Source organism: Schistocerca gregaria, chromosome 1, assembly GCF_023897955.1.
Source record: "Schistocerca gregaria isolate iqSchGreg1 chromosome 1, iqSchGreg1.2, whole genome shotgun sequence".
NCBI classification, from domain to species: domain Eukaryota; kingdom Metazoa; phylum Arthropoda; class Insecta; order Orthoptera; family Acrididae; genus Schistocerca; species Schistocerca gregaria.
The window spans coordinates 584,318,130-584,335,247 of record NC_064920.1 but is presented as its reverse complement, the minus strand read 5'-3'; the positions used below and the strand labels follow the sequence as shown (position 1 = coordinate 584,335,247).

Here is a 17,118-nt window from a genome sequence, read left to right as displayed (position 1 = left end):
CAACCAACCGTATCTTCCGCCATATTTTGAAACACCCACACTGCAAATGCCCTCAGCTTCACTAAATCTCCAGGTAACAATTCACGATGCCGATGGATTTTGTACGGATAGCATCGGAGGGTACGCCTAAGTGCCAACCAAACAGAAGTGTATGGAATGCCGCTGCGACGTGCGACTGCACGAGCGCTGATTTCCCCGAGCATAGACGAACCCACTACAGTCTCCATTTCTTCCTGAACTGTCTCAGCAGCATTACGCCTTCTGCTCGGTCGGCCACTACGGGGTCTATCTTCAAAACAACCCGTGGCTTCTAACTTCGAAATCATTCTCGCCACAGTTGCATTTGTCAACGGACCTTTACCCGTTCGAATCCCCTTCCTATGACGACAGGATCGTAACGCTGAACTAGCACATTCCCCATTCTGATAATACAGCTTCACTAAAAGCGCCTTTTCAGGTAACGTCGACATGCTGCGACTGCTGGCTCATCTGATTCTCTCTCTCATTACAGCTCCTTTTATACACGATTGTCATTCACTGTCACTGACGTTTTCCTGTCCAGCGCCATCTGTCAGACATTTTGTGAACTGTTTTTTTGGTTCTAATTAAAGGCCATGTCATCCTAAGCATGTGTGTCAAGTTTTACCTCTCTATCTACATTATTCCGTTGTTTATAAAGTTTTCACATTTATACTGACTTTTTGATCAGCCGGTAAGTAAAACACAGGGTGAAGACAGTGCAACTACAGCGAAACATGTCTGGGTAGAAAGAAAAAAAAATTGTATTTGCTCAAGACGGAACACACCCAAAAGGCATTGAACTTTGTAGGTGGAACGGTATTTTTGTTTCGTTCTGTCCGTTCGAGCCTGGGATAGTTTACTCGGCAGTAGCGCTACAGGGTGCCCCGGCAGTCGTGTGCTTACTTGAAGGCGTCGTCGTGCAGCTGGGGGAAGACGTTGGCGCCGACGCGCAGCTCGGCGAGGCTGGCGAGAGGCTGGAGCGCGGGCGTGGGCAGCGCGCGCAGCTGGTTGTCGTCCAGGTAGAGCACGCGCAGCGCGCCCAGCCCGGCGAAGGCGCGCGCGTCCACGCGCTGCAGCCGGTTCTCGCCCAGGTCCAGCTCCTCGAGCAGCGGCAGCGACGCGAACTGCGCCGCCGCCAGCTCCTCCAGGTAGTTGCGGCGCAGCGACAGCGCCGTCAGCGCGGCCAGCCCCTGCCACGTGCGCGCCGTCACGTTCGACAGCTTGTTGTGGTCCAGCCGCAGCTCGGCCAGCTTGCGCTGCGCCTCGAAGCTGCCCGCCGGGATGCTCAGCAGGTGGTTGTGGGACAGGTCCACGTAGTGCAGCTCCCCGTAGAACTGCGCACACGCGTGCAGCACACGCTGCTTCAAAAATGTCTCTAAGCACTAAGGGACTTGACATCTGTGGTCGTCAGTCCCCTAGAACTTAGAACTACTTAAACCTACCTAACCTAAGGACTGCACACACATCCATGCCCGAGGCAGGATTCGAATCTGCGACCGTAGCTGTAACGCGGTTCCAGACTGAAGCGCCTAGAACCGCTCGGCCACCTGGCCGGCCCACGCTGCTTAATGGCTCACAATCAGTCACGTATGAGGCACTTCATATCAACTTATTTAATAGACACAGTCATGATGAGATTTGAGTTGTAAATTTCTTCTTTTAGGTGACCAATTTCGATCTTCTACGAGATCATCAGCAGATCTACATTTCTCGATGACAGTAAGAATCCCTGGCGAGGGGCAGGTAATCTGGGCAGTTTTCTATCCCCCTGATGATGATCTCTTAGAAGATCGTAACCGGTCACGAAAAAATAAAAATTAACAACTCATAAGCGACCACGAATTGTGTTTATTAAATAAGTTATAATATTAATAGACCGCTGTTTTTCCTGGAACAGTATTCCAAAAGGTTTTAAACTCCATATCAAGTCGAAAGTTGTATGTGACCCTTGACCCACAAGAGTGTCGCCTGAGTATCTTTGCCAGCATTTTTTAAGGCTGAAAATCATACAGAAGCTGCTATTTTCCATGTAATGTTTGAATGCAGCGAAAACAAGACTCATTCGAAAGCACAAAATAGATTTTTGTCCGAATTTTCACTGCCAAATTAACTATGGGATATGAACAAACTGACCACCGTGAGGTCTATATATATATATATACTTCTGTTGGACGAATGTTATGAAAACAAGCACTCCAAACCACGTTTCACGTAAGTCACACGCAACGAAAATGTGTAACGCAACCATTTGTGTGTGGCGTGTTTATAATTATGTTTTATTTATATTTTAGGAAAATTAATCTGTAAAAAAAACACACAACATGTCATAAAGAAAGCGTGTAAACCGTCTGAGGATGAATCACAACGATTCGAAAACGGTAACGGTGCCCTTAGAATAAAGGAACTGAAAGTAAATTTGTGGCTGGTTGCTGTCCTAACACCATCAACATTTGTCTTCAAACAACAGCCACGGTCTCCATCATGTCATCATATGACAAAACTGCATGAAGAAAACCTTTGCAGATCGAATTTCCTCATTTTGAGGAGACAGAAGGGGCGACCGGTTTTACTTGCTAAAAACATTCAAAAACCACTATCGCATATACAGTTCTTTATTTAAAACAACCGGGTTCGACACACTGTGTTCATCTTATGTTGGACCTCACGCCAAGTTGTTATGGGGATAAATAATAGCATATTATAAGAGGTTTGTCATAACTAAAATTTTTAAAAACAGAAAACCTCTTTTTCAAATGGCTATCACCTCATATGTACAGCTCACAGATGACTGTTACGTCACAAAAATACAGCACAACCTTAAACTCCGTTTAAAAAAGATTTTCAGTGTTTAAAGTATGTCTAAGTTATACAAACTGATGAACTGCTGTGCACTGTGTTTTTGTGACAATCAACTGAGAGCGGTGTGTGTATTATATATATATATATATATATATATATATATATATATATATATATATATATATATATATATATATATTATGGACTTGGCTATTTGCACAAGGTGCTTCATGTTTTTAAACATTTTAGTTGCAACAAACCTTTTCTCTATAATGTGCTGTTTTCTATCAACATGTCTACTAGGTCCCACTTAAAATGTGTACGTTTCATAATGAAAAGATTTTTTAAGACCTGAAGGTGACAACAAAGCCTATCGAAACCAGTTGTCTAAAATAAAGAAAAATTTATGCGGTCTTCGTTCTTGAATGTTTTTACCTTGCAGCTAGTATCGCTCGTCAAAATTTACGCCAAAGGTTGCTATCTTCATTCATGTGGAAGATACAGTCCTGTGAAATCGGCCGAATCAGTTATTTCAGGATAGGAAGTATGTGCGCTCACCTGGAAGGCGGCGTGCACCGTCTTGATGCGGTTATGCTTGAGCACGAGCCGCTGGATGGCGGGGTTGAGCGTGATGGGGATGACGTCCAGGTTGGTCTCGATGCAGGTGACGACGAGCGTCTTGTCGTCGCAGCTGCAGCCCACGGGGCAGAAGTCGGGCGAGCGCGCCGCCCCCGCCGCCCCCAGGCACGCGAGCAGCGCCAGCAGCGCCGCCGCGGCCGCCGCCAGCGCAGACACGCAGCCTCCGCCTCCGACGCCGCCACCGCTTCCGCCCCCGCGACCGCCACGCCGCGCACACATCTGCAACAGCGAGACCAACCGCTTAGCATGTGACCGCAACCCCACCAGGCGTGCAGGTTCGCCCGCCAACGCACCTGTTTAAATCTAGAGGAAATAGGAGTAATCCGCTGATTTACAGACCTGTATCACTAACGTCGGTTTCAGGGGGATAGTGGAACATACACTGCTCTCGAACATTATGAATCATTTCGAAGAAAACTATTTATCGCCGGGCAGTGTGGCCGAGAGGTTCTAGGCGTTACAGTCTGAAACCGCGCGACCGCTGCGGCCACAGGTTCGAATCCTGCCTCGGGCATGGATGTGTGTGATGTCCTTAGGTTAGTTAGGTATAAGTAGTTCTAAGTTCTAGGGGACTGATGACCTCAGATGTTATGTCCCATAGTGCTCAGAGCCATTTGAACCATTTTTTTGAAAACGATTTATTGACTCATAGCCAACACGGATTCATGAAACATTGTTCCCGTTGGACACAGATCCCTGTTTATTCTCACGAAGTAACGAGCGCTATCGACAGGGGACGTCAAATTAATTCCATATTTTCAGATTTGGTTCAAATGGCTCTGAGCACTATGGGACTCAACTGCTGTGGTCATTAGTCCCCTAGAACTTAGAACTACTTAAACCTAACTAACCTAAGGACATCACACACATCCATGAGCATGGCACGATTCGAACCTGCGACCGTAGCAGTCGCACGGTTCCGGACTGCGCGCCTAGAACCGCGAGACCACCGCGGCCGGCTTTTCAGATTTCCAGAAGGCTTTTGACACCGTTCTTGACAACGGAACGTCAAATTAATTCCATATTTTCAGATTTCCAGAAGGCTTTTGACACCGTTCTTGACAAGCGACTTCTAGTTAAGTTGCGTGCGAGTCCTCCTGCTTAGCTAGTCTGTAACGTGGTTGCCCCTGTGCAGCGTGTGCGGGCTAGATTCCCGACCGGGTTGGAGATTTTCTCCGCTCGTGGACTGGATGTTGTCTTGTCCTCATCATCATTTCATTCTCATCAACGGCCCGCAAGTCGCCCAATGTGGCGTCGATTGAAATAAGACTTGCATTTGCCGGCCGAACTTGCCCGGATACGGGCTCCCGACCAACAATGCCAAACGCTCATCTCCATTTTTCTTTGCGTGCTATGGAGTTTCGTCTCATTTGTGTGACTGGATTCGTGGTACCCGTCAGAAAAATCACAGTTCGTAACAGAAGACGGAAACTCATCGAGTAAAACAGAAGTAATATCTGGCGTTCTCCAACGAAATGTTATAGCCCTCTGTTGTTCCTTGTCTATATAATCGGATTAGGAGACAATCTGAGCAGCCTTCTTAGATTATTTGCAGATGATTCTGTCATTTACCGTCACCAGAAGATCAAAACGAATTAAAAAATGATTTAGGCAAGATACCAGTATGGGGCAAAAAGTGTCAATTGACTCTAAATGCCGTCTGCGGTGGACAAGCGGTTCTAGGCGCTTCATTCCGGAACAGCGTGATTGCTACGGTCGCAGGTTCGAATCCTGCCTCTGGCATAGACGAGTGTCATGTCCTTAGGTTAGTTAGGTTTAAGTAGTTCTAAGTTCAAGGGGACTGATGACCTCATATGTTAAGTCCCATAGTGCTCAGAGCCATTTTAACCATTTGACTCCAAATATGAAGAGCCTTAAGTCATCCATGCGAGGCAGTTAACTGTTATGTACACAAGCGTCTATGATGTAGATGTAGATTGTTGTTGTTGTTGTGGTCTTCAATCCTGAGACTGGTTTGATGCAGCTCCTATGCTACTCTATCCTGTGCAAGCTTCTTCATCTCCCAGTACCTACTGCAACCTACATCCTTCTGAATCTGCTTAGTGTACTCATCTCTTGGTCTCCCTCTACGATTTTTACCCTCCACACTGCCCTCCAATACTAAATTGGTGATCCCTTGATGCCTCAGAACATGTCCTACCAACCGATCCCTTCTTCTGGTCAAGTTGTGCCACAAACTTCTCTTCTCCCCAATCCTATTCAATACTTCCTCATAAGTTATGTGATCTACCCATCTAATCTTCAGCATTCTTCTGTAGCACCACATTTCAAAAGCTTCTATTCTCTTCTTGTCCAAACTATTTATCGTCCATGTTTCACTTCCATACATGGATGGCTACACTCCATACAAATACTTTCAGAAATGACTTCCTGACACTCGTTGTTAACAAATTCCTCTTCTTCCAAAACGCTTTCCTTCCCATTGCCAGTCTACATTTTATATCCTCTCTACTTCGACCATTAGCGTAATAAATTTTAATGTTCCTTAGTTATACCAGTTCCTACTTACTACAGTATGAATCCGAATTCCTTTGACCAATTTTCTGAGGCTTTTCACGGATATTTTGTGTAACTAATCTCCAGTGGCTCTTTGCAAAGCAGCTGCATTTCGTGTGATTCCTTATCCCCATGTGTGTTTGTATTCGTACTGCGCTGGAAATACACTGACGAGCCGAAACATAATGAGGAGCGCTCTTCGTGAGACTGGACGCCGCCTGGTGGGGTTGCGGTCACATGAATTTGCAGTCACATGAAGGGCTAAGCAAAGTACATTAGCAAACCAGGTACGTACATTGACTCAATCTAGCAGCGATGCAGACCGTAAATGCGCACATTGACAGCGTACATGACTTCGACAAAGCGCAGATTCTTATAGCCCAGCGCCTATCAACGACCATCTCAGAAGTAGGGAAGCTGGTCGGCTGTTTGCGTGCTTCCTTCTGTACATCCTAGCAAGATTAGATCTTGATAAAAACATAGTATCCGAGAAAAGAATCTACTCTTTCCTTGATCGCAGTGCATCATCTTTTATTGCCGATTTATCTATGTTAAACACATTTCAAAGGACATAGTCCCGGCGCCTTTAACAACAGAAATGTTCAAAGTCTTTTATCACTTACATGAGCGTTCCAGTGTACATAGTAACTACAAAAAGAAGCACTAACTTAAACAACACAACATTAATTGTCATCTTATCAGTAGTCAATACTGGAACCAGGCACCACTACATACGATTTTAGCAAGGTCTAGGATGTACAAAAATGGCTCTGAGCACTATGGGACTTAACATCTGAGGTCATAAATCCCCTAGAGCTTCGAACCACTTCAACCTAACTAACCTAAGGACATCACATACATCCATGCCCGAGGCTGGATTCGAACCTGCGAGCGTAGTGGTCGCGCCGTTCCAGACTAAAGCGCCTAGAACAGCTCGACCACAACGACCAGCTACTAGGATATACACAGAATTCACAGATATTCAAAGCACAAAATCAACTTTGACAGAAAAGAAGAAGACTGAAATTACGCGAAGTGGGAGCCTTAATGCTAAATAAAGAGAACAGCACATAATCTTCTGCAGTACAAGTTCTCTAACACAAGTCGAAGAGACTCCGCGATCTCAATCAACGGTCTGATAACGTCACGACACGATCGCTGCGCATTTACGTATATTTATACGTATGCTTAGCTTGTTTAAGTTTGAAATTACTATCTGAGACTTTACAGCCTCTAATGATGGCTCCAGCATCACGGGACGACACGTTAGGATGACTTAAACCACAGCTAAATGGCCGCAAAACAAAAATCACCAATGTTGTTAGAAGAGACTTGTCTGTAAAGTGGAACAAGTAATAAAGCAAACAATACGCAGTCTGAGGTGGTTTATCTCTGTATTAATAAGCAATGAAAGAGATGTGCAGTCCCTCAGTGTGACATGAAGATGCAAGTTGTGGTAAAGGCTGGGAGCCACAGAGCTACAATCAACGTGAGTTTTTTGTAGTGGTACGCCAACATGTTTCGTTTTGCTCAGTGATAAACAAGAAAGTCTCGATCACGTCCTTTATTTGCTTTAGACACGCTGAGTCTCAGTACTCTGCAATTTAATCATAAAAACGAACAATGACAGCATCCAACAGCTCAATACAATCACTTGACAAAAATTTTGAATACATTAGCTGAATGAAAATTGAGTGTTAATCGATACCCGGCTAGTAGCTGGTTCTCGATGTACATACAGCTCACATATTCAAAAAACTGTAATTAAGACTGTGCATAGAAGAAGGCGCATGGAAACTACATTAAGACCTCGTTCCCATTAAACTATCTGTATAGAAGGCCACATAGGCACAGCTTAAACTGGAATAAATATGGAAATCCCCGAAAAGAATAAAAGCTATGGTCATGTTGAAAAACATGTAGCATTTCCAGTAGGACTGATGAAAAATCTGTAAAAACCTAAATCGATGCGAATGCATTTACCGAACCCATCCGTCCACTGCTCAGCAGTTTTCCTCAGTTCATAACTTTCTAACACTTAAAAGCTCTAAAGGCAGCAGAGGGTCGTCTGGTTCCACGGCCAGTGGATGCTGTAATCTAGCTGTCCTGAAGAGAACTGCTGAAAATACGGTCGAAACGTCGGTTGTGTGCCGGCCGGAGTGACCGAGCGGTTCTAGGGGCTACAATTTGGAACCGTGCGACCGCTACGGTCGCAGGTTCGACTCCTGTCTAGGGCATGGATGTGTGTGATGTCCTTAGGTTAGTTAGGTTTAAGTAGTTCTAAGTTCTAATGGACTGATGACCTCATAAGTTAAGTCACATAGTGCTCAGAGCCATTTGAATCGTCGGTTGCGTACTTTTGTTTTTGAATAATAATACAACTTAACACCGAAAGCCATTTTATTCAAATTTTGCCTTTATATCCCTTCGCAGTTTCAATAAAAATCTCAAGCCGCATTACTAAGGTGTAAAATGTTCCAACGTTTCGACCATTACCGCAAGCGGTCATCATCAAGATGACTGATGATAGTTACCCACAATATTATTAACATAAATGCAAAGAATGGATCGTAAAGCAGTAAGACCCCTTGAAAAATTCTACCAAAGCGCTTTTGTTGTTTCATAGCAGTGAGCAGCTGCAATATAATAATTCGTTAGGCGAGTGCTTTAGTTTCTCGTGCATCACTTGCACTTTTCCACTTCTAATGAAGCTTTAAAAGGAACGCACACTCACACACAGCACACGCACGCACACAAGCACATAAGCACAGTGTCTCGCGCGCCACAAGACAGCTAAACTTGAGCGCGGCCTTAGTGTCGCCCGTATTTAACTTGCGAGTTATCGCCCGCAGAGAGTAAGGCCGAAGTTTGAGAAGCAACGCTCCCAAACAAAAGTTTCCGAGGAGTGCCGCGGCGCGAGGTGGTTTCCGCGCTGGCCTCGGTTCGCCTCTTCGCTCCTCGCAAATTGCGCCGCAAGACTGCGCGCTGAGTTAGAAACCTTAAAGAGGCGACGATTCCTGCCCGGCGCGAGAAGAGCAACTGGGTCGGCTGGGGCGTCGCGACCGCACACACACATCCAGTGGGACGCGCAAAATGAATTAGCAGCAGCCGTAAACAGCGGTCTCTCAGCTCTGTGTCTGTGTGTGTGTGTGTTGTCGGAATATACGCGCTAAAGTGGGACGCGAATTGTTGCGCAGTGGCGTCGTGACCGCAGCACCAGAAACGTGGAACAACGGCTGCGAGATCCCACCGCGCAGAAGATTCCCCGCCGCTGGGTGCACAAAGCAGGGACGCCTGTCGCACGTGTCGCCGTACGGGGAAAAGGAACAGGAAGAACGGAATGAAAGGGCCGACACCGGGGTCCGAAAGGAATGAAGACGGAAACAGTGAGAGATAGGGAACGGACGGAACAGGATAGAACGAGGAAAGGACAGAGAGTGGGCGGAGAGGGGGGGGGGGGGGGCGGGACTCCGCAGATGGCGGTTCGTCGGTATTGATGGCTCGGACGAGGGCGAAACGGAAGAAAGAAACACGCACGACATTGTGCATAATTAACGCATCGGACGGCGAAGACGCCTAGGGGCTTGGGTGAGAGCGCAGCTGGTTGGTGAGGAGAGGAAAAGAGGGGGAGGAGGGAGGAAGAGCGGAGGCGAGAGCCAGCAGTGGCAGGGGCTATTCCATCCGAGACTAATTTCGGAAGATCAAACAGCGCGTCGGACGCGTGAATGCTATCCGGACCCGCAGTTTTAATGCGTTCCGACGGCGGCCAAGCATCAAAAAGAGGAGGCAGCACCGAGATTTTTCCCTCTCTGCCGCCTCACACCAAGTCTGTCTCTCTCTCTCTCTCTCTCTCTCTCTCTCTCTCTCTGTGTGTGTGTGTGTGTGTGTGTGTGTGTGTGTAAAGTAGGGACAATGAAGAACGTGAGAGATGTTCTGTGAAGAGAGCAGTCCATCTAAGAGACGTACTGATGTTCCGCCACTTACGGTCACGAAATGGCGTACTCTCTATTTTCCCTTTCGGCGCTGGCGACGTCATTTCTGTGGTAAAAGCACACGGAGAACAGAAATTCACATGCTTACGGAAATAGTCGTATAACTGGAATGAATTTCGCTTTCCCTTGTACATGCACTTACGCCAATATTCAGCAAAGTACATTGCAGTACTGTGGAGATACTTCACAGCTCTATCACTTACTAGCTTTTCCCTGTTTCATTCGAGAAAGTGTGTGGAGGAAATGACCTCGCTAAGCCTCGTACTTCTCTGATTTTACCACTATGATCATTTCGCGACATACTTGAAAGAAAATAAAACATTGCTTGGCGCTTCTTGCAACGCTCGTTCTTGGAATTTCAAGAGTAAATTTCACCGTATAATGTTTGCCACTGAGCCGAACGAGCTTATCCGTGATACTGTAGTACTGCGTAGATGAACCACAAACGAAACGTCCTCATTGAATGAAACGTATGTCCTCTATTACTCCTACGTGGCCTATTCTAGCTAATCATTCAGTTAGTCGAATAAAAATTTGGTAAGCTATCTGCTTCACAGGTGATTCAGCTAAAACGTTACGAGTATTTTATTTCTGCATAATTGTTATTTGCTCTCCATAAATCACCGATACGTACCAGAAGGTATCAGGTTGCCGATGCTGCCGTCACAACATGGATACTGAAAACGTATAACGAAAGCCTGATACCGAATGCAAATAACTCGTGATTCGCCCAATCAGTCTCACACTTCCTTTCTTCCAATGAAACTCATTTATTTGTCAAGTTGTCCGACTGCATACACGCAGTCCCGTCGACAGACGATGCTGAAAACTCAAGTACATCAGTCGAAAATTAAGTATTACTGCTGTAGGAATCCTTCACTAGATCTTGTTACCATTTCCAAAGCTGCAACATCGGAAGATTTCTCTTATTTTCGATTACTATACTCCAGTTTCACGTAAAACCTGACGATGGTACAGGCTGTAGCCAAATCGCTACGATGAGAGTCATACATATTATAAAAACGAATGTGTGTGTGTGTGTGTGTATATATATAGTTGTGTGTGTGTGTGTGTGTGTGTGTGTGTGTGTGTGTGTGTGTGTGTGTGTTTGTGTTCCACATCTACTTCTAAATCACTGGACCGATCTCAACCAAACTTGGTAGACATATCGCTTTCTGTCAGATAACAATCCTTGTGCAGGTAAGATCCACCTATCTACACTCCTGGAAATGGAAAAAAGAACACATTGACACCGGTGTGTCAGACCCACCATACTTGCTCCGGACACTGCGAGAGGGCTGTACAAGCAATGATCACACGCACGGCACAGCGGACACACCAGGAACCGCGGTGTTGGCCGTCGAATGGCGCTAGCTGCGCAGCATTTGTGCACCGCTGCCGTCAGTGTCAGCCAGTTTGCCGTGGCATACGGGGCTCCATCGCAGTCTTTAACACTGGTGGCAAACCCGCGACAGCGTGGACGTGAACCGTATGTGCAGTTGACGGACTTTGAGCGAGGGCGTATAGTGGGCATGCGGGAGGCCGGGTGGACGTACCGCCGAATTGCTCAACACGTGGGGCGTGAGGTCTCCACAGTACATCGATGCTGTCGCCAGTGGTCGGCGGAAGGTGCACGTGCCCGTCGACCTGGGACCGGACCGCAGCGACGCACGGATGCACGCCAAGACCGTAGGATCCTACGCAGTGCCGTAGGGGACCGCACCGCCACTTCCCAGCAAATTAGGGACACTGTTGCTCCTGGGGTATCGGCGAGTTCCATTTGCAACCGTCTCCATGAAGCTGGGCTACGGTCCCGCACACCGTTAGGCCGTCTTCCGCTCACGCCCCAACATCGTGCAGCCCGCCTCCAGTGGTGTCGCGACAGGCGTGAATGGAGGGACGAATGGAGACGTGTCGTCTTCAGCGATGAGAGTCGCTTCTGCCTTGGTGCCAATGATGGTCGTATGCGTGTTTGGCGCCGTGCAGGTGAGCGCCACAATCAGGACTGCATACGACCGAGGCACACAGGGCCAACACCCGGCATCATGTTGTGGGGAGGGATCTCCTTCACTGGCCGTACACCTCTGGTGATCGTCGAGGGGACACTGAATAGTGCACAGTACATCCAAACCGTCATCGAACCCATCGTTTTACCATTCCTAGACCGGCAAGGGAACTTGCTGTTCCAACACGACAATGCACGTTCGCATGTATCATGTGCCACCCAACGTGCTCTAGAAGGTGTAAGTCAACTACCCTGGCCAGCAAGATCTCCGGATCTGTCCCCCATTGAGCATGTTTGGGACTGGATGAAGCGTCGCCTCACGCGGCCTGCACGTCCAGCACGAACGCTGGTCCAACTGAGGCGCCAGGTGGAAATGGCATGGCAAGCCGTTCCACAGGACTACATCCAGCATCTCTACGATCGTCTCCAAGGGAGAATAGCAGCCTGCATTGCTGCGAAAGGTGGATATACACTGTACTAGTGCCTACATTGTGCATGCTCTGTTGCCTGTGGTTCTGTCAGTGTGATCATGTGATGTATCTGACCCCAGGAATGTGTCAATAAAGTTTCCCCTTCCTGGGACAATGAATTCACGGTATTCTTATTTCAATTTCCAGGAGTGTATCATAGTTAGAATACATGGCGTTATAAAAACTTAGATGCGTGAGAAACGGCCGCATTGTGGGGTGACACTGAAATTTATTACTTCTGTGCTGCTACTTCTAATCGTAACATCTTTTGCAGACAATGTCCACATATGTCACTAAATGTACCTATGGAATTATGTCGCCGGCCGCGGTGGTCTCGCGGTTCTAGGCGCGCAGTCCTGAACCGTGCGACTGCTACGGTCGCAGATTCGAATCCTGCCTCGGGCATGGATGTGTGTGATGTCCTTAGGTTAGTTAGGTTAAAGTAGTTCCAAGTTCTAGGGGACTAATGATCACAGCAGTTGAGTCCCATAGTGCTCAGAGCCATTTGAACCATTTTTTTGGAATTATGTCACTGTATGGTACATAGATCGTATCAAACACTAAGGTGCGTGAAAAACTGCCACGTCATCGGTGACGTTTAAATATATTACTTCTTTACTATTAAATTTGTTCACAACACATTGCGCAGACAGTAACCACATATGCCGCTGAATGTACCTACACAAATATATCACTGTACTGTATATACTTGAAGAGATAAGACGTCTTAAACACTGAGGCGCGTGAAAAAAATGCAGCATCATTCACGAAGTTTCAATACATTTAATCCTTACTCCTAAGTCACTACTACAATCTAGTCAACTTACTATTACCCCTTACACGCTTGACAGTGCTTTCGACTGCTTTAAACTGCGAAGCGGAAACAACTGTAGGAGAAATCGGTTGCAGATTATGGTGTAATGAAGAGGTGTCGGCATAGATAAGTTTACAAAATCACATTGTAGACATGTGAAGCACCAATGGTTATAAACTTGTACATTACGCAAATTTCTTTGTGTGGTTGTTTCATAATTTCAGTTGTTTTCACGAATACATGGAAATGCATTTTTTTTTACACTGCGAACACAGTTCATTCTCTTCGTTTCTAGTAGAAAAATTGGCAAAATACATAGCCTGGCAATGCTATGTAGTCAGTTAGTAACATAATAAAATCGATACAAAGCACTATGGCAAGTCCATTAAACAGACAGCAAAACAATACGGCTTCGTGTCTATAAAAACCACGCACACTCTTATCTTAGACTGTGACTGTTTCTTATGATTGACTGCCAATCGTGCAATATAACAATAATTTATCTGTCGCTATTTGTGTGCAGTACTTTATATTTATTAAGGTTGAATGTCAACTACGAGTCTCTGGACCAGGAGTCACTCCCACGAAACATCACATTCCGCAATATTTTTATGTTGCGTCTCCCCTCTACGTTATAGTACCATCCACTAACTGTCCTCAAGAAGACTCCGACGTTATCGTTCTATAGTCACCAAATATAATTGTCATTGGGCCAGCGCCTAGGTTAATATAATCGTCATTGCGCTTGCACCTGCGCAGAACTTCGAGAAAACATAAAGTAGATAACTAAGTCCGTGTGTAGGGCGAACTGTCATGCAAATAGTTTTGTTTCGTTGGGTACGTCACACAAGCAGAGACTAGCCTGTTGAACTTCAGCTTCTTTCTCGAATATCTTCTGTTTCTTAGTGAGAATCGAAAAATTATACTGTTATGACAAATTTCCTTACCTTTACGAAAATTAATTGCATGAAGATGACTTAGATGATATAAATGAGTTTTCTTTGTATTTAACCGCGGATGTGCTATGTGGTTATAGTAATCGAAAATATGTTTATTTAAATATTTATTCCCAGTGACATTTTTACTTAACCTTAAGGAAAGGTAGAGAAATTGCACCAAATTCGCTACGAAGCGGGAAGAAGTTAAGAAAGAAACGGAGAATACTATGTCAGAAAAAAACTGAAGAGAAGAAACATGCAGCTGTCAGCACTTATTCATTTCCCGTCTCATCTACTGCAAGCTCTTTGCTATCCATATTTTTAGAGGTGGTAGTATGGATCAAACAAGGAAAAAATTTCCAGTAAACAACGGCACTAAGGTGGATATCTTAAGAGCTATGAGCACTTGTTCATCTTCGCTGCTGTGAAGCACGTCTTTTACTGAACAAGTGCTCATAGCTTTTAAGATATGCATTTTAAATTAGTTTAGTAGACTTTTATACCTGAAATGATCGTTCCTGTCACATCCCTAAACACAGACCACTCCTCCTCCGACACCATGTACGTTCAGCTACTGAAATTAGCTGAAAAGTTAATGTCAAATACTACACAGAATATCCTGTGGTTGATAAAAAAAACTTCTAAAATCGGGAACCAGGTAAGTAAACACAACAACATGGGTTGACAAAAGCAAATGAGCAGTATAGCTGAGAAAAGCAAACCTAAACATGCAGAAGGTATATACCTTATGAGATTAGCTCAAAATGATTTTTATAAATATTTTGGTTTGAATTGCATCTGCCTTCCATATGCCATTTACTGCTCTCTTTAGGAAATGCCAGACATTTTTCTACGTATGGATACGTTGTAAAACTCGAAGAAAGTTGTTGAAAGTAATACCAACATTATAGAGCGATTTAAATTACCTAGTATCAGATCTAAAGTTGCTACTTTGTAGCGGCAATTACTGTCTGCAAGAAGCATCCACAGGCGCCATGTAATTGCTTTACAGTATAGTCCTCCTAGAAAAGTCATCTAAAAATTCTGAAAATGAAGTAACATATAGATTTCTGTATTATCTCTAAGCATGTCGTAGTGGCCGAGTGGTTTTAGACGCTTCAGTCTGGAACCGCGCGATTTCTACGGTCGCAGGTTCGAATCATGTTCGGGCATGGATGTGTGTGATGTCCTTAGGTTGGTTAGGTCTAAGTAGTTCTAAGTTTTAGGGGACTGATTACCTCAGCTGTTAAGTCCCATAGTTCTCGGAGCCATTTGAACTATTTCACAGCATGTCAATAATGTTTGTTAATTTTAAGCAGGACCGGAGCTATGTTACTTTTTTCCAAGGATGGAATTTTCTCTCAAGGGAAGCAGTTTCGAATTTATCAAATCATATCCTGAAAATCAATAAACTAATTCAAATACTGTTTCCCCTGTTGATTACAAAAATTGCTCGCTCGGCAACAGATCTTTCCAAAGTTACGGGTCACATTTATTTTTTGTCAACGTTCGAGTCGTAATAAATATGAAGTTATAAAAGCCCGGTAAAAATTCTGAAATTGACATATGGAACATAGCCGCCCGTGTGGCCGAGCGGTTCTAGGAGCTTCAGTCTGGAACCTGGCGACCGCCTGCCTCGGATATGAATGTATATGATGTCCTCTATTTGTTAGGTTTAAGTAGTTCTAAGTTCTAGGGGACTGATGACCTCAAATGTTAAGTCCCATAGTGCTCAGAGCCATTTGAACTTATGGAACATATCTCTATTGTGTCTCCGGATTAACTGAAGCGTTGGATTCCGTTTCCAACTGCAGCCTTACAAATTAATCTAGGCATCTGGCCAGACTACAGGTCAGTTTGTCACCATAATTATACACCAAAAATTAATACAGACACCGACATTTGACGTTACACGCCATGTCATCATTACGATACGGGACAAAACCATCGCCATCAGGTATTGGTACGTTCAGTGGACCTGTGTCTCCTCTATGCCCCTTCGACCACTTTCATCACACGCGAAACTAACTGCAGCGGTTCACTGTCAAGAGATAGGCTCAACGTTTTGCGCAGCGTAACTCTTTAGTTGTAGCTGAGTCTAACGCCCTGGCCAGATGGGTTCGATGCCAGCAATAAACTGACCGAGTGTTGAGCCACGACGGTCACCGCACGTCGCCGTCCGTCTGCCAGTCAGTCCCCGACGATTATCGGAACCATGGGCACTTCAGCATGCACCACAAGTGATTTCTGCAGTCTTCACACCAGAAAAAACTGCTTTCGCAGTTATAAGTAGTGGCCGCCCAGTCTGGCTTGGCATGCCTCGAAGCAGAGTGTCATCGAGTGGTCGTCAACCGTCACACGGTCAGCCTTACCGAGGATTCAGCGCCACTCTGCCGCCATCTTGGCAGGACCATCTGCCAATGGAGTCCAGCTGCTATCTAATGGGGCCTTCCTAACAACTGAGCCACTGGTGCAGTCGACAGCGCTAGGTGTCGCCAGCCAGCCACCAGTTCGGCGTTTGCTCCGTGGACGTCTGTGCCCCACACCTGCTACTGGCAAGCGGGACTTGGATTCCGCGGTTAGTGGACTGTGACAGCTTGCCACATCTTCCCTGACGCAGCTCGTTCGCATGACACAGCGGATAGTGTCTTTGTACAGCGATTCGCTACCACAGGGTACGTGAGTCGAGGCCAACCTTTCAGCCACCGGCACATGAGGGACTGACCTTATCATAAAATTGTTTAAGTTATTTTGCTATTATGTTGTCTTCCTTTCAAGACGGGAAGAAGACAACATAACAGCAGGAGGATATAAGATAGCCATCAACAAAAGCAAAACCAGGATAATGGAATGCAGTCGAATTAAGTCTCGGGTGATGCTGAGGGAACTACATTAGGAAATGAGACACTTAAAGCAGTAATGG

General features: G+C 45.6%; 1 protein-coding gene across 6 annotated transcripts in view; it reads right to left on the bottom strand.

The window, feature by feature from the left end:
- Positions 1-17,118, bottom strand: part of LOC126357243 (leucine-rich repeat-containing protein 4-like) — a 1,171,476-nt gene that overhangs the window by 66,055 nt on the left and 1,088,303 nt on the right. For all 6 annotated transcript variants that reach the window (XM_050007439.1, XM_050007438.1, XM_050007440.1 and 3 more), the window contains 2 exons: positions 3,379-3,678; positions 925-1,355 (listed from right to left, as the gene is read on the bottom strand). In XM_050007439.1, the coding sequence (XP_049863396.1) occupies positions 925-1,355; positions 3,379-3,678 (731 nt within the window). The remainder of the gene's footprint in view (positions 1-924; positions 1,356-3,378; positions 3,679-17,118) is intronic.